This window comes from Anthonomus grandis, chromosome 14 (genome assembly GCF_022605725.1).
Source record: "Anthonomus grandis grandis chromosome 14, icAntGran1.3, whole genome shotgun sequence".
Lineage (NCBI taxonomy): Eukaryota > Metazoa > Arthropoda > Insecta > Coleoptera > Curculionidae > Anthonomus > Anthonomus grandis.
Window position 1 is genome coordinate 12,657,518 of NC_065559.1, and position 19,089 is coordinate 12,676,606.

The 19,089-nt window shown below is 35.7% G+C and overlaps 1 protein-coding gene across 30 annotated transcripts in view; it reads left to right on the forward strand.

Moving 5' to 3' along the window:
* Positions 1-19,089, forward strand: part of LOC126744584 (protein turtle) — a 735,337-nt gene that overhangs the window by 636,196 nt on the left and 80,052 nt on the right. For all 30 annotated transcript variants that reach the window (XR_007663236.1, XR_007663238.1, XR_007663237.1 and 27 more), the window contains 4 exons: positions 7,376-7,584; positions 7,717-7,924; positions 12,887-13,108; positions 13,268-13,483. Coding sequence is in view for 27 of the 30 variants with exons in the window: in XM_050452059.1 (XP_050308016.1) it covers positions 7,376-7,584; positions 7,717-7,924; positions 12,887-13,108; positions 13,268-13,483 (855 nt within the window). In the remaining 3 variants the exon portion in view is untranslated. The remainder of the gene's footprint in view (positions 1-7,375; positions 7,585-7,716; positions 7,925-12,886; positions 13,109-13,267; positions 13,484-19,089) is intronic.

A 19,089-nucleotide genomic window follows, 5' to 3' on the forward strand; every position in this document is an offset into this window, starting at 1 on the left:
GCTCGTTATAATTTAGCCTTTCCCAATATTAAATTTTATATCTATGTTGTGGTATTGGAAAACTAATATGTAAAGTCAGTACTTCAAAGGGTCCTAAATATTTAGCCAAAAAAACTTTTTGTTGTGGAAATAAAGCCTTAACTAAATATAAAAAAAGTAAATCTGTTCAAGACTGGCAAAATTATAAACAGCTAAGAAATTATGTTACTGCAACAACCAGGAGAGAACAGAACGGGTTTTTTTTTTATGGTAAACACAAGCACAAGAGGAAAGTCCTATGTCACTCTTGGAGTGGTGCTTGCGCGAAGATATTTGTGGGCATTTATCTTGAATCGCTGTAGGTGGTATGCGTCGGGAAATATGTGAGGTGGAAGCCCGTTTCACAAAGAAGATGTTCTCCAGATGAATGAGTCCCGATACAGCGACGTCCTTGGGGTAGGCAGGTGGACTCGATGTTGATGAGCCGCAACTGCTAGACGTGTCCTTCTTGCCGGAACAGCCCTGGGTGGACTCAGGCCTGCCAGCTCAGAGGAGCACTTACCGTGATAATAACGGTAGAATAAACAGAGATCAGCAACCTTTCTCCTATGCTCCAGACTATCCAGACTCTTTGTCAGTTCTGGTTTGTCGATAAGACGAATAGCTCTCTTCTGTATAGAATCCAGCAGGTTTAAACTATGCTTGGATGCAGAGCTCCAGACATGCGAGCAATACTCGAGGGAAGGGCGTATTTGAGCCTTCTAAAGAGTCAGCAGCTGTTCTGGTGTATACAGTTTTTTTGTTTTGAAAAGCACTCCGCGTTTTTTGGAAGCCGCCCTGGCGACCTCGGCAACGTGGTCATGCCAGGACACACTGTTGGTAACCTCGACTCCTAGAAGATGTAAAGATGATTTCATTGGCAATGTTTTCCCTGCCATAACCAGCTCCGGGCCACCAAGGTTAGTCTTCATCGTAAATACTGCAGCCTGCGTTTTTTTAGCGTTAAAATTGACCAAATTGTTATCGCCCCACTCCAAGATTGCTCTAATATCGTTGTTTTGTTTGAAGCTTCTTGTTGCTGCCTAAGATTCTGAGAACTTGCGGCTATCGTTGGTTTGGCGGACTTAAATGTGGAAATAAGTGTGCTATCGTCCGTAAAGCTGTAGATTGGATTGATAGTGGTTCCTAGCAAATCGTTGATATATACCAAGAAAAGGGTGGGGGATAGAATGCATCCTTGAGGGACTCCAGCGTTAATGTTAAATTTGTCGGAGAGGTATCCATCGACGGCTACTTAGATTGTTCGTTGTTCAATAAAACTTTTGATCCAATTCAATAATGAGTTTTGTATTGAGGAGAGCTTGGTTAGTAGTCCATCATGCCACACTCTGTCAAATGCCTTGGAAATATCAAGAGCGACTGAGCGGGACTCGCCGTGCTTCTCCATGGCCTCCGTCCACAAGTATGTGACGTAGGCCAGAAGATCGCCGGTGAATCTAAGCTTTCAGAAGCCGTATTGATGATCGCTGATTAGTCCAGATGATTCCAGATATCTTAACAGTTGTTGGTTGACTGCTTTCTCCATAATCTTCGATATTACTGGAACTAGTGCAATCGGGCGGTAATTGGAGGGCATCGTCTTCGTACCCTTTTTGGGTACAGCTTGCACTCGAGCAGTTTTCCAGCTTGTTGGAAATTGGCCCTGCTTATACGATGCCGTGTCAACAGTCTACATAAGGTGAGTATCTTGCAAATCAAATTCGATTGAATGGATCTAGAGAAAACTGGAAACTTATAAGAGAGAAACGTTTATGGAAAATCTAGTAACAATATTTCCAATGGTCGCTGGTCCGCAGAGGATATAAACATTTATTTTGTAAGCATTATGCAAGTTGCTCCAGACTGTTAATACTTAAATAATAATTTACCAAATTCACGTATATTTAATTTTATATTTGCTAGTATAGAGGAAGTTAAAGATGCTTTATTTCTAATAAAATCCAAGGTCATCAGAGATGATGATATTGGAGTTGACATGTTACTGTATTGTTGTCCGGTAATACTCCCTATAACGACACTTTTTCCTAGGATTCCTAACTTAGATTTGTATTTTTTGTGCCTCAGTTTTCGTGTAAATTTGTTGTTGTTCAATATTCATTTTGATTTTTTATGGATATTTTAAATTTATTTTGATAGTCGAGTGAGAATAATAGAAGGATAACAGAAAACATTAATACAATTTTTTTTTACTTTTGTTTGTTTACAGGTATCGACGACAAAAGCCACAAACTGATTGCAACAAAAACTGAGACACTTACAACGAAACCGGGTCGTTTTTGTTTGGTTTTAAGTTTCTTCAACATCAAAACAGTGGCAACCTATCAATCTTTTCATGGAAAATGCTACCATAATTTGTTTGGTCTGCTCTGAAAAATTAAAAAATATAAACATATACAGAAATCGTTATTATTAAAGCTGCCAACTGTCTAAGAATATGAACCGAAGCGTTTCCGAATGTTGAAATAACCGGAACGGCAACCTGAGATCTACCGATTTTTTTTTGATTAACCGGTTAATTCAATCGGTGAATTAATGGTAAATTCTAAAAAGTGGCCATCCTCCGAAGGTAAACAATCTACTTGAGCTGAAGGACTTACAACCAGTTAGTGTTTTCTTAACGTTATCGAAAATTTTAGAACGAATCTTGTTAGGTGATTTAACAGTGAGTGTCATGGTTTCCATTCCGTAAGTCATCACGGGCAGTAAGCAGGTATTGAAGACCTTTCTTTTTAAATTAATTAGAATAGTTTCATTTCTCAAGACGTGTGACAGTTTACCCGTGGCTGCCCACATCAAACGAACACGTCTGTTTATTTAGGCCGTTTGATTTTCTTTGCTCAATTTAATGCAATGTCCCAAATATACATATTCTTCGACGTTGTCAATAATTCGGTCTTCTATATGTACTTGAATATTATCAGGTGACATGACTTTTATTTTATTTAAATTCATGGTTAAACTTATTCTTTTCGATTCTCTTTGAAGTTCTGCCAAAATCTCCTGTAATTCTATTATATTCTGGCTAAAGAGTACTATATCATCCACAAAGCGTAAATGGCTCAGATGTTTGCCGTCGATTTTGATGCCTCTCTCGTTCCAGTCCAGAGTTTTAAAAACGTCTTCCAGTGCCAGTGTAAACAGCTTTGGGGAGATGGTGTCCCCTTGTCTTACTCCTCTTTTTATTTGAATTTTGTTTGTTTCTATCTCTTCCGAGATTTTAACGGTGATTGTCGCATTTTCGTATATGTGTTTGAGAAGCTGCTTGCATCCAGAGTCGATTCTTGCATTGTTCATGGCCTTAAAAATAGCCCACAACTCTACGGAGTCAAAAGCTTTGTTATAGTCAACAAATGCGAGGTGTAGTGGTTCATTATACTCGTTGCATTTTTCTATTATAGTGCGAACGGATTGTATGTGTTCTATTGTGCTATGACCTTTTCGGAAGCCAGCTTGTTCCGGGGGCTGATAGGCATCTAATTTAGCTGTAAGCCTATTTGTTACTATCTTTGTCAGAAGTTTGTACGGGTGGGGGAGTAGGCTAATAGGTCGATAGTTATCGATTCTCAACCTATCTCCTTTTTTGTACTGTAAAATCACCTGGGCCTTTTGCCATGCTTGGGGTATCACGCCTTCTGTCATACATTTATTAAGAAGAATTATCATTGCTTCTACAGTAGTTCTACCCCCAAGTTTTATCATTTCAACTGTAATTCCATCTTCCCCTGATGCTTTACCGTTTTTCATTTGAGAAAATGCTAGTTCTACTTCTTCTCTGGTGATGTCAGGAAGATCTTCGGAGCCTATATTGAGAATCGTTTAATCAACTCCTATTGCTTGTTCTGGGTTGTCATCTATGTACAGTGTACTGTACAAAATTTTCCACGATATCCATCAAATCTTTACTGTCCTCTTTGATGTTTCCGTTTGCGTCCCTTAGTTGATGTATTTGGAGGAGTCCATCATTGTTACGTGTTTTAAGTATTTATTAAGTGTTTATTGTATTTCTGTATTGTATTGCCTTAAATCTTCCCTTTTTTTCTTTTTTATTAATCTGTTAATTTCGTTGTATTCATGAGTCCCTTTCTCCAAGTTTCTTCTCTTCGCCATGAGTTCTCTAGTTTCCTTTTTTATTTTTGAATTATTTTTCTTGGTAGTGGCACATATCTTTTTGGCTGTCGTTCTAATGTCAGTACTTATTTTGTTTTCTAGGTCGTTTATATTCAAGCTGTTCAGTGCTTCTTTATTAGGCAATTTCTTGTTGAGTTCAGCTTGGAATTTTTGGCGGTTTTCCTAGAATGTTTTTGATGTGGGAAATGGTTGTATTTTGATTAGCTTATTTCGTTAACTCTTCAGCTTATTTCTATTTTAGCTCTTACCAACCTGTGATCGCTACCAGTATCAAAGCGATTTAGGGCCGAAACGTCTTTTATAGTAAGCTTTTTATTGGTTAGTACGTAGTCGATCTCGTTTTTCGTATTTGAGTTCGGGCTTCTCCATGTCCAACGTCTCTTTTCTGATTTTTTGAAGAAGGAGTTCATACAGTACATACTTTCTTTTTGGAGATTATTGATCAGTCTTTCTCCTCGTTCGTTGGTACAACCCAGTCCGAATTTACCCACATATTGATTTCCGTTTCCCGCTGGTACTCCTAGTTTAGCATTGACATCGCCAATAATGTATTTGTAGTGTGCTGTTTCTATTGTCAGCGCTTGTGAAATGTCACTGTAGAATCTCTCTCATCATCGGGTGCAGAGCTTGTAGGGGCATATACTTGAATTATTTGGATGCTATATCTTTTCGATATCTTCAATACTATGTAAATGACTCTACTCGATATGGATTTCATCTTAGTAACTAGCCGCTTTATACTCTTATGAATCATTATCGCTGTTCTGCCAATGTGTGTATTTTCCTCTCTGTTGTTTCGATACAAAAGGTGGCCTGATTTCCGTGTGATGCATTTTTCGTCCGGTAATCTGGTTTCGCATAGGCCCAAGATGTTCCATTTGATATGGGATAGTTCCACCTCTAATTCTTCCAGATGTTCGGTTGATCTCATTGTTCGAATATTATAGGTGGCTAGGTGAAGTTTAAATTTGTTCTGTATTAAGAATGGAGGGGATGAATTTTTGCCTCCCCCGGAATCCTTGAGACTGACCTTGTTACAGTGTTGTTTATTGACAGTATTGTTTGTTGGCTGACTTGTTTATTTGCAGCCGCCCACTCTGGATCAGACGCTGCGTGGGAACTTTCTTAGCTTCACCTTCAGCACTTCGAGACCTTATCGGCATGGGTGGCCCTACCGGTAGCTATGCTACCGCCGGCATTGCTCCCTGGCTGTAGGTTACTGAGCCCTCTCACCGACGACAAGGTGACAGTTCCCCCAGAGAGGGTAACAGATGATATATTTCATTATTTATATTTTAGTCTATAGAAAATGATGAAATGAGTTAACTATGTTAATCCTCTTTGACTTGTCAATAGCATTTGATAAAATAAATCTAGCAATTTTAAAATATTTGGGTTTTAATGGTCAGTCCTGTAATCTTGTGGCAAGTTATCTAGAGGTTTCTGATTCTAAGCAACTGTCTTTTGGGGCCTTTGCTTTTTTGAATTTGCATATCCCAGATGGCAAAACACATACAGTGAGTGCTTGAAACACATACTTTCAAGCACTCACATTCCACTCACATTCCACCTTTTGGAATCTGTGGGTAAGCTGAACGATGACCTAGATACCCTTCTTTTAGTATCTCAGAAGCATTGATGGGATCTCAATCCTTCTGTCCCACGTGTTACTTTTTGGTAGGACTCGGTAACAAATTAAATTCGCTGATATTCATTTGACTTAAAATAATAATATACTTGCTATTACTGACTCCGCAAAGAACGTAGGTCTAAATTTAGATAATAATTTAAGGTTTACTGAACACATAAGTATGTGTATAAGGAGGGCTTTTGCTAATTTAAAACTGTTATTTAAACATAGGCATTTACTTACGCGATCTTTGGAAAAAAAGCTTTGCGATTCCTTGGTACTCTCTCATTTCAATTTTGCGGATGTGGTTTATAATTCGCTAGAAAGGGATAAGTACCGCATTCAACTACTACAGACCCACTGTGTAAGATTGATTGGTTTGCACGGTAGAGAACAAGGAGTATCAGCTAAGTTGAGAGACTTGCACTGGCTTAGAATGGATGAGAGGCATATCCTTCACTCAGTTGTTTTGCCGTAGGTCTGTTTTAAAAAATATTTTAGAGTTTATATTGTCGATTTGTATAATGTAGGTATGACATTATAGGATGTTGGGGTAGTTTAATTTGAGGTTAGTTAGCGTTAAGTGGAATGAGATGGTCTTATCTATGGTCTCGGTTGAGTACTTTGGTGTGCAATTTTGTATATTATTCTATTCTCTAAAGAATTTGTGATGCTTATACCTGGTTCAGTAGAGTAGCTCTTAAGCTAGACTGCGCCACGGTTAAGGCATTTGTTTTTTTCTTTTTTGATAATATTATTGTATCTGCTTGAATTTAAAATAAAAGACATTATTATTACTATTATTATTATTAATATTAATATGATTATTATTATTATTATTATTGGGATTTATACCATATTTATTGATACTATCTACTAAATATCAGAGTGACTGACTTATCATTCCACAGAACACGATAATGAAAGTAAACAATTCGGCGGAATCGAACTCATTCGTCCTTTCTTTTTTCTTTTTTTTTTATTATAGGAATAGTAAGTATGTATTCTTTCTATTCTTTATTGACTCTATTATTTAACTCTGGGATAATGACAATAATTTAGCTTTGTAATTTTTTTTCTTTTCAGTGCCCTATTCTTTTTTATTGACACCACTCAATATCCTTTTAAAAAATAATACCATCCACAGGAAACTAATTATAATAAAAAGGTTACAGCAAAAATACATAATAAAAAATGCATCAAATACATCAGGGGCTGCAGGTTAACTATTAGTGTTACATTAACTGCAATATTAGACTCAGCTAAAATCATGCCTTAATTCTTAGTTAAATTACTAATTTCATATTAAATACAAAAAAATAAATATATTTACACATCGTCATAAAATATAAACCCGTAAAAATGTAAATGAAGAGGTTTAATAGAATTTTAGATGGAATTTGGCTTAAAGACTAGCACATAAAATATCCCTTAGCAACCAAAATATATTAATAAAATATATATATGTTGTGTTCTTTTTTTCTTAATTTTCCGATTCGCCATTATCGTTAAATATTAAAAATGGTACGTTTTTGAATTGACACATTATATAGATGCCATATTTCAATTTATTTTCAGATCCAGCCCGCGTAACATTTACTCCCACAGTCCAATATCTCCCATTCCGACTGGCAGGAGTGATACAGTGCTACATTAAAGCTAATCCCCCTATGCAATATGTTACCTGGACCAAAGACAAACGTGTGCTGGAACCATATCAAATAAAAGACGTCGTTGTTATGAATAATGGATCTTTGTTACTTACGCGTGTTAATGAAAACCATCAGGTAATTTTTACACATTTAACCTTTTATTATCATTTATCAGATTTGAAATCATAATATAGCTTTTGTCAGTCGTTTAAAATAAAATAAATAATATATCACTGTTTAAGATAGGAATAATTCTATTTTTTACAGGGTCAATATACGTGCACTCCATACAATGCTCATGGGACAAAAGGCAGTTCTGGAATAATGGATGTTTTGGTAAAGAAACCTCCAACATTTACAGTTCAGCCTGAGAGTATGTATCAAAAGAAAGTAGGCGAATCAGTAGAAATGCACTGCGAAGCTGTGGGAGCTGAGGATACTTCTAAGCCAACAATTCAGTGGGCACGAAGAGATGGTACGTGTTACATTTTTAATTTAAATTGTAAAACTTAAACTCATAACGCAAACTCAATCATGGCCTTATTTACTATGCAATTTTAAAGTCTAACAGATAAGCCTCGTAAGAACCATATAAATCATAAATGTAAGCATTACAATTATTGTCGTTACACTAATAAATTCCAATAATTGTGGTGACCTGGTCATTATTAAATCGTGGTGTGATTCAAATCTTCTTAACCTTTGTAAGTCTTGTAATATAAAAATTCCTTGGAACCTTTCGTATTTTATAAAACTAGTCTAGATGTTGAAATCCGTCAAATCGTTAAACCTGTTAAGTTTTTTGGACTTATTATAGACAAGTCCATAGAATGAAACTTGCACATCGATGCCTTATCCCCAAAAATTAAGCTCTGCATATTTTGCATATCGGTCTCTAGAGAGTTAAACTTGGCATTGTCTAGATCAATCTGTTAAACCCTTTTTGATTCGCATCTCCGATACGCCCTTTTATTCTGGGGTGTTTTGACTCAATTTGAGGATATTTTCGAACTACAAAAGAGTGCTATTCCTTATTAGTTAAGCCTAAATAGTAGGACTCTCCATCACAAATTCTTTAAAAATTATAAAATATTTACTTGTTCTTCATTCACTGCTGGACATAAGCGTCCCTTGGTTACTTCAACATTCTGCTTTTTTGTGCCTCCAGTATTTGTGTGGATCCCTTTAATATAATAGCACCATCTAGTTGGTGATCATCTCCTGCTTTTAAAAGAGTCCGGTCTAGGTCTCTACTCTAAGACTATCTGGCATTCTGTTGCTCCATCTGTTGTCCCGCATTCTCGCAATGTATCTCATCCAATTCCACCTTAAGATTGCTATTCTTTTAATGCCTCAATCAGTCAGTTCTTCTACATAGCTCAGCGTTTATGATGTGATCTCTAAGGGTCAGCATTAATCTTTCCATTACATGCTGTTCCACTTTGATTTTCTGTGCATCCTTTGTAAATTTTAAAGTCTCAGCATCGTAAGCTTGGACAGGCAGAACACAGTAGTTGAAAACCTTTCTGTTCAGAATAATGAGTAAATTTGACTTTATTATGTGATATTCGCATGTTGGAATATCTCTGTTTATCCGGATTTCGTTGCCAATGTACTTGTATGAGGTAGTTTCTTCTACTTGTATGCCATCTATGTGTACTCCTTCACTGAGTACAAGGTAAGTCATTAGTTGGGTTTTTGTCACATTCATGTCCGACCTAATGAGAAGCAGAGTTTATCTGTTGTAGCATGTTTATGGCATGATCGAAGCGATCTGATATTAGGACTATGTCATTGGCAAATATTAAATGTGGGTTTCACTGTTTCTGTTTAATCCTAGATTTTCCAAATTTACAGATTTTAACACATACTTAAGCAGGCTCGTAAACCGTTCTGGCAAAATAGTGTTGTTTTGATCAATTCTGCAATCTGCATCTTCAAGCAACTGATAATTTTTATAAAACTCTTACAAGCTACTACGATCAGGCCACCTACACTAAATCATTTTATGTAAAAGAATTCAATAAATAAAAACCTTGAATAACAACTGGTATAATAGTAAGTATTAAAAGAGAGACACAATGAAACAACAGCTTTTGGAAAATTATAACGAACGTGACTTTTAAATATACAAGACATATCGAAATTTCTTAAGTAAATGGATCAATAAAGCTAAAATACCTATTACAAAAATAAAAATAAAAATTCGGGCAGCCATCTGAATGTTTAACTGAAGCAACTAATGTTCAATGAGAACAGCAAAAAAATTCTTTACCAATTTTCCAATTTTAAATAAGATCAAAAATGACCTTTTTAATGACTCCAGAAAACTAGCAAATTATCGCAATGAATATTTTATTAACGTAGGGTTAGATATGTACAGAAAAATTAAGCCAACTGAAAATATGTTATTCGAGGAGCCCGTTCGATTTGTTGATTCGTTATTTTAAAATCTAGTTAATCCAAATAAAGTAATTATATAAATAATTATTCTTAAGAATGATAGTTCTCTCCTGGTATTGATAATTGTATATCTAGATTTATTAAGAAGCCACATCAATCTTTAACTTGTCCCCTGGTTCACATTATTAACCTAACTTTTGCCGCAGGTAAAGTCCCAGAGCAATTTAAAGTTTGAGTTGTTTCACCTATTTTTAAATCCGGAGACAAGGCAAATATCAGCAATTATCGACCTATTAGAATATTTTGAGTGATCTCCTGAAAGTGGAGATTGGAGTTCCTCAAGGAACCGTACTGGGCCCATTACTCTTCATTTTGTACATTAATTCACTAACAGATCTAAAAACTATGAACGGATTTGTAATTTCTTATGCATAAGACACAACAGTAATTTTTTCAGATAATACTTGGGATGAAGTAAGGAGAAGCACAACTATGGGCATTCGTAAAATAAAAAAGTGGTTAGACACATTTAAGCTCTCACTCAACATCTAAAAGATATCTTTTCAATAAATTCCACTAAATATTTTGAAGTTGTTTGTTGTTTTGTGGTTTCCTGCTGTTTTACTTTAGCTGTAAAATTTTTATTTATAGACTTTATTAATAAGGTATATTGAGGATCTATTCTATTGTTGGAGATTGACTTTAACCTCTGATACTGGTTTATAGTGTCAAAGGCTTTTTCGTAGTCCACGAATATCAGGCCAAGTGGTGTATTGTATTCCATGGACTTGTCTAAAAATAAAATTCTTTAAGACTTAGGGATGGTAAAAGACCAGCCTATTCCCTTGACCGCTGAAAGTCCAGTTTCGCTTTTAATCTATTTGTGATTATTCAAGTGTATAGCTTGTGCATGTGAGATAGAAGAAATAGTAGGGATAATAATTTGCAAGATTAGTTATGTCACTTTTTTATGTATTAGGGTATTAGTTGTATTGTTCCACTGTTATGGTGTTTTGCCTTATATGAGACACTCAGTAAATAGATTTTTAAGACTCTGGAATTGGTTTTGGCTACCCAGTTTAAAAGCTACAATGACCACTTCATCTCCAGGATATTTTTTGTTTTTTTTAATTCCAAAAATTGCCTTTTGCATCTTATGAATTATGATTTCTGGGATTTTCTCTTTAATCTCTGATTCAGAATCTTGAGAATTGGATTATGGATAATTTTATCTAATATCGTATAGCTCTTTATAGAATTTTAAAATGTCTTTTTTATTAGTTGTTTATTTGATCTTTGTTTCATAGTTTACAAACTATGTTTTTGCCTTGGGAGAGTGTCCACGTAACTACTTTCAACATCTATTTTCTTCGATTGTTTTGATTGATCACCCTTTCGAAATGACTTTAGCTATATCCTTGTTAGGTTGCTTCAGTTTTAGGAAACTTACGTGGCATTTATTTTGTCATTCTTTTCTCTGCCTCATCAAGTTTTTGTTTTTTTTTTTTGACTTACTGCTCTATTTCTATGGTTAGTCCTAACACAATTTGCTTCCTCTGCTTGTTTCATAGCATCTACTATACTTTCGTTCAGCTCGTCAATATTCACATGCAATGCTGGTGCAGTTCTTTGCTTTGTTGGGTGCTTGTCAATGGCGTTTCAAAGGGTGTCTACGTTATTGGGTGAAATCCATTTCTCGTTATTTGTCTTTTTATTCTGTTACTCCTTTCCTTTCATTTTGATGAATATTTTTGATCTAACCATCCTGTGGTCGCTGCTCATAGACTATTTCTTTTTTCATGGAGATAATTAAATATCATTTTGAGTATTTTCATCTGAACTGATCCATGTCCATGAAACTATAATAAAAATAAAATATAATGTTAGTTAAATGCTCATCTGCTATTTGAAATCAAGTCTTGTCACATGAAAATCATATGTAGAATAGAGATTGACACATTTACTCATTTCAATCACACGCTTAACATAACCCTACATGCTCTACAGCCAGATTTTTATTTTCTGTAACAAACTAAAAAAAATACAATCGTTATCATTTGTTGTTTCGTTAATGCCAATCCAAATTCTAGGCGACATAAATTTCATAATCTGTAACTGCTAAATGTAGCTCACATGAACTTGGTGAATATTATTAAACTGATTGATTTGTGGTTGAAACTATTAATAACAAATGTATGAATAATTATTATGTAGTTAGTCTTTAGTACTGACTAAGAGGATAAGCTACTAGAGTTCCAGGACTTTTTTGACTAATAAAACTTATGAAAGGTTCTATCTTGAAGATGTCGTATATTTTTATATGTTGATTGAAAGATACTGATTGAACTGAAGATACATTTAAAAAAAAAAGTTTCAGAAGTTTCTTTTGAGAGTTTAGAAGAAGTTTCATTATTAAAAAGCTCATCGATGATCAGACCTCTTTAAAAGTTTTCAATCCGGAACGATGAATTCACTGTACACATTTCTTCCTCTATTATATCAAATGGACTACTGATAGCTTGTTACCCAAAAAAAATAAGATTCAGTTTATCCTGGATACTAATTTTTTATTTCTGCTTAACAGCGATACAGCACTTGATAAAGGAAGAATATTACATTCACGAGTGTAAGCAAAACTTGAATCTACTTTGTTTAATCCAGACAACGTAGAGAATTTTAATTATTTAATGCATCAATACTAACAAATACTAAAGAGTTAGTTGAAACTTTAATTAAGCCTCGTTTGATAAAGTTTTAATGAAAATGAGTCCTAAGTGTAACCATCTCAACGTTTAAGCTTTCGAGTAAATAATCACCATCGGATATTTTTGATGTATCTTACATTAAATAAAGGTAACTAAATACTAGCGGCTATAGTTTCAGAATTATATTATTTTTAAACCTAATTCCTGAAATAAGTTTTAAAAAAAGTACGAGCACCTGATTTAACAAAAGTCCTTTTTTACAACAAAAAAAAAAGAAATGTACTGACGAAAGTTTACGAAACTTTTTCATTAATTCTTTTTAATTTTAGGATCGCCACTTCCTAAAAACCGCGTAAAGATTATAGGAGGAAATATAACGATAGAAAATTTACAAAGAAGTGACTTCGGATTTTACCAATGTGTAGCAACAAATGAAGTGGCTACAATAGTCTTGTCAACACAACTAGTTGTAGAAGGCACCCAACCGCATGCACCATATAACTTAAGCGGGACAGCGACAGAGTTTAGCGTAACTCTAAGTTGGATGCCAGGTAACTAAAACTTTCGATATTTTTAACAACTTTTGTCTTACTTAATATTGGTATCCTTAAAGTTAAGAAAGGCATTTGATACTATAGATATTTTGCTATTAAATTTGGGAGAAGCTGATGGGGTTTGAGGAGCACTACTAGTCTATTTTATTGTTCTAGGTTACAGTGGTGGCCCAGACTACAAACAAGACTATACCTTATGGTACCGCGAAGCTGGACAAACTGAATGGGCTACTATACCTGTTACTCCATCAGGTAGTACTCAAGTGACTATTAACCGGTTAGCTCCTGGTACGACTTATGAGTTTCAAGTAGTCGGAAAAAATGCCCTTGGAGATGGCATGATGAGTAAAACATTTACAATACGAACAGTAGGTAAGTCATAGTTAAAAACTAGAAGTCTGCGTTTAATATTAGAAGCGTTTCTTACCTATTTCTAATTGGCTTGGTATATTATACTACACGCATTAAAATCTAGGGGACAAATGCATTAAAGACAGTTGAATTTTGAATGAAAATTTGGGAATTTAGTTGGAAATTATTGAAATTGAATACATATAAATTCATTTTGGAAATACTGCTGAATATTAACTTGTCAAAAACACAAAAATCCATCGTAGTATATCGAGGAATTTACAATGTGTGATAATTTGATGTTATACACTGTCCATCCGGGCTAGCTTTTACTGCTCTTGCCGGTCTTTTAAGTAGATTCTTTGTCGAGATTAGGCGCCTTTTTTTTATAATTATTCTGGGTCGCATCTAGGTGCTTGGACTTGTGACTCACTCGGAGAATAGGAACCGACTGGTCAGTGGTCGGGTTAAGGTTTGGTTGCTTATATTTATTTGTTTGGTCTGGGTGAGATGTTATTGGACGCGAGCCTGCGAAGTAGACCACGCCCCCTCAGACCACGGAACTTTTGGCTGGTGAGAAAAGGTCGGGCGGAGGAGTGAACGTATCAGTCTTTATCGGTGTTTTGGATGATGTTTGGGTTTTTGACGTTAGGTTTGGGTTTTATGTGGGGTTTTGTGGTTAGTGCGGATGGGTTTTAGGATTTGAGCACCCAAGAAGGAAAAAAACGGATACTGTGGCGACTTAGATCTCGGCTCCCAACAATAGTTTAAACGCTGGGTTTGAGTTTAGTTTTTCCAGTTTTGCCATCAGGGTGTCGATTTTTTTTTCCAACATCCCTTCAGGCAAACTTAGAAGATTTAAGAAGCTCGTGTTATTGATTGAAAACTCGGGACGTTTAATATGCGATTTTGTAGTGCCCTCCTTTGGCTCCGCCCTCCTGGTATTAGATTCCGTGTTGGTCTTTCTTAAGGTCTCGGCGAAGCTTTTTTGTTTGTTTATGTTTTTATGTTTGGATTTTTTGGCCAGCGCCAATAGCTCGCCGGATGGTCGTCACCGCAATTGCAACACTCTGCCGGTGTTGCTCTGTCTTTTTCACACTCTGAGTAGTGGTGTTCGCCCTTGCATTTATGGCAACGCGGCTTTGCGTAGAAATTGCTCATAACATGTCCGTATACCTGGCAGCGATGACACTGCCCAATTTGCTTCCTGTTTTCTATTGTGTTAGTCCTTAAGCGCTCAACACGGACTCTAATACTGAATATGCTTTCAATTTCAAACACGGCCTCCTGCTCTTTAGGTACGAGGAACCTGATGAGGTCCGTGGGCCTTCGGCGACCTGGGCCGGTTTTAAACCAACCCAGCTCCTCAGGCTCAAACCCCATCATTCTGAGTTTCTCCTTCACTTCTTCCAGTTTGAAGTTCTGGTCCAGTCCCCTCAGTATAACGTTCAATTTTCTGTCCTCTTCAAGGAAGAAGGAATGGAATTCCATTCCCTCTTCCGTGAGTAGTTCTGTGAGTGCTCTGTGGTATTTGGAAGTTTTGGGGACGAGCGCTAATCCCAATCTATCCCTTTGGACTTTTGTAATGTTAATTTTGTATTCACAAAATAATTTATATTTTGCGGCCCAGTTTTTAGTGTCTCTTAGCACTACCTTGGGTACTTTATTAATATTAGGATCAACACTCTTCCCTTTACCCGCTAAAGAGGGGTTGTTTAGGGGCATATATAATGGGTCTCTTTTAAGAGTGGGATTTTCAATGGGCATTTGGATAGGTTTTGGGTCCGCCGATGTTGAGGGGACTGACTCCCTGTTTGTTTTTTTCCCAGGGTTAACCGGTTTCGTCTTGTGAAGGCGGAGACATGCCCGCGTCTTCCCTGGTTCTTTTCTTTTTCTGCTCGCTTGGGGTTTTGTCGCTAGCCAGCCCCCCCTGCACCATCTGGGGCTCTTCGAGCTTGGCGTTTTTGTTAGTAGAGGCTTTAATTTCATTCATTCTTCCCTCGAGTTTACAATTTAAGTCCGAGATCAGCTCATTGAGAGAATGGTTTTCTGAGATCAACTTATTTATCTTGTAGCCTGATAGTTGTAATTTCTCAGTTAGCTGAGAGTTTTGAAGTTTAACCTCGTATATCTCTTTTACATTACACTCAATCAGCAAATCTCTTTCCCGAATTATCTCCTCGAGTTTGCGTCGAGTTTGCTCTTTCCTCGCTTTGCCTCAACTCCGCAGACTGGGGTGGCGCTATGCCAGCTCCCAGGTCGGGGTTTGGAGTGATTTTTAAGGTTTTGGACAATCTGGGGTCAGTTCGGTATTTTGTTTGGGGTTTTAGGAACTTTGAGGAGTCGTCCTGAGTCTTACCCCGCTCTCTCTTTAGTCTGCTTCTTGATCTACTGTCCTCGCTTTTCGTGGACCTGTCCGTCTCGTCTTTTTATTCCGGCGTGGGTTTTGCCCCCCACTAATGATAGGGGGCGAGAAGACGTTTTTCTCCGCCGTTTGTTCTTGAGGCGTCTCAGGTTTGTGGATTGATGGGTGTATCGCGCTGTTTGCTAACTATGTGCGTGTGATAATTTAAGGTAAAATATAAAAAAATCGAAATAAAAGAAAATTAATAGAAAAGAAAAAAACTTGGTAATCAGGTACATGAAGACGATATATGAAGGTATATGACCAGTAGGGTGGAGCGACAGTATAGGATTTTTTTATATAGGAAAAGACGTGCCCGGTAATAGAAAGTTTTTTGCTGTTTTTATTCTTTATTACAAGCTTCCTCTCCACCGCCACAGGGTATAATTTTTTTTTGAGAATTAAGATATCTGGATTTGGGAAAGATGTGCTTGGGAGTAAGAAGTTTTTTGCTTTTTTATGTTTTTTTTTCTACTAGCATCGCCTCCACGCCACAGGTCACTAAAAAACTTTATAAATAATAATATATGGTTTTATTAAACAAACATTTATTTCTCTTCTAAAAAGGCAATACAATTTATAACCTTTACTAAAAAAAATATAATAATTTTGCGACATATTACACTACTTTGAAGAAAAATCTTTTTATTTTGGCATTAAGGACCGTGACTCTAATTTACTTTTTATTGCCCCATCTCTTCTTTCATAACCACAAACTGTAGTAGATCCATCAGTCACCATTTTGACGGCTCTTTCCACAGCTTGTGTGCGGCAAGGGTAATCTTTTATACATAAAATCGCGAAAAGTTCTGGATCTTCTACGATTTGTTGTAGCTGGACCGTTAATGGGACTGTTATTGGTGGGTCGGTCGAATTTACATCTTGACAGTCTACTAGCTCGTAGTATTCTTTAGCATCAAAATCAAAATTTGGAACGATAAAATTTCGAAATTTTAGTTGACTAAGAGGACTAGTTTTAGGATTGGTTTTAGCCCTGGCTTTCAAAATTCTACAATAGGCTAGCTGTCTTATATGCCTGCGATCAAATTACAATGTAGATAATATTATATTTTCCGGGTATCCAAAAACACTATTCCTGTTAATCACTTTATGAACGATATTTTTTAAGTCATCTGAAAAATAATTGCATAGCACAACATTTTTGAAAACGTGTTTTGCGCCATGAATATAAAGGCTTCGTTGAATGCAACACCACATAGGGCCATACACTTTAATTATGAATGTTACTAATGTAATTTTGAATTGGATTAGCGGTGCTAACATATAAACGTAACAGTCTGTTCGCAGTAGTCAACCATCGGGAATGGACTAGTCGACCTGGGTCACGTTTTGAGTGAGCTTCGGAGCAGTAGCCGTTTTTAATAGCTAAACATATTTCGTGAAGGAATTTTTGATCTGTACTTGGCTGATGTGGAAAAGATGTATTATGATAATAAAAAATACTTTTTTGTTATAAGCGAAAAATATTACAGTAGTCTTTCCACCGTCCCAATGAATCGTATTCGCGGAAATAGAATAAAAGACGTGGGGCGGTGGAACGACTCGAGCTAAAAAATTTAGTTTTCGGCTAATTAGCTATTTTTGCCAGAAATAATTTTCTATTTATCAGGCGTACCGATTTTCAGAAATAAAAAATAACGCTCACCCTAATGACTAGCCCTGTTAATAAGTACAGCTCGACATCTGTTTGGCATGGTCCTAGTTAGATATTGGCAGTGTCATTTTGCTCAATTTGTAGTCATTGCTCTTGCATACAGTTCAGCAATCAGCCCTTCCTGGTCAAGGAATACTATTCCTTGGTTTTAAATACGCCTTTAACATATCCTTAATGTACTCGATAGGATTTAAGTCAAGGAAATTCACAGGCAATTCCGTTGTCATTCCATTAGTCTATTATGTAAAAAATTTGTATCAAATTCTTAGGTAGAATTTAAGCTATTTATTTAATATCAACAAGAATAACTTAATATAATAAATGTGATAAAATACGTGTAAATGAATGTTCAACAAGTAATAAACACATATCTTGGAAGTGAAGAAATAGTCCATACTTGCAGTGGAGTCGTAGGTTGAGATAAAATGAAAATCCTGCAGTCTCCCTCCACTTATTTATTAAACATTTAGTTATTTAAAATTCCCTACAGTGGTGTCCATCATCAGGGGGTACTAAAAGGAAATAGTTCCGAACAAAAGACAAACACTGAAAAAACTTAAAAAATTATTATAAGGTACACTTACAAATATTATTCAATAAAATTTATTTAAGCATTTAAATAAAAATCTGATAATCAAACAATCAGACGATCAAAAATATTATCCAATCCCCTTTTGGCGTACGATTTCATACCAAATCAAAAACATATTTAATTCACATAACATCAATACTAGCTTTCAAACTAAACATACATTAAGATCCTTTGTTATCAACTGTCAGGACAAAATCCCGCCAGAAGAAAAATCAGGAGTCTATCCAGATATGGTGCTCGAGAGAATTGCAATGCATTTTACATTGAACAGACCGGTAGAAGGTTTTCTACATGAGGAGTGTCTTTTCAAAAGGGGCTGTTCACATTTTTGGGTTTTGTTATACTAAGTCTTGAATCCGTTTATCTGTACTAAATTTCATATTTTGACCATCATAAACCGAAACAAAACGTGACATAATATCCTTAGTAAATTACATTGAAAAAATTGTGTTCTTTTCAAAAGGGGATTTTGATTCTTCTCAAAAGGTGATATTTACATAAATTAATATTTACATTTCATTTTTTACATGTTTGGTTTAAATTTTATTATACTTTAACTAAATTAATTTTACTAATTATGTAAAAAAGAACAGATTATATTTATTAAGGGGCTTATAGGTCCTACGTTCTAGGCAGTGCGGTCTTGCATTCCAACTGTCATTTACGTATCTATAATGTTGTAGTCAGAGGCACGATACTGTGCTCTTAGCCACTCTGTAAATTTATAATAAAGTGAGAATGTTGGGTTAAAGTTAGTGCGATAATGTTTTCATTGTTTTTTGGTTAGTTTGCTTATAAAATCAATAATATTGAAGACAAAATATTGATAGAAAATGGAAGATAAAACGGTAGAGACTTTAAATAGTGGTGGTAGAAAGCAGAAGAGTATAAAGAAACTTCGAAAAAGGAAATTGTAAATGTATAAAATAGTTCGCGTTTTGATTTGTTTTTTGTCT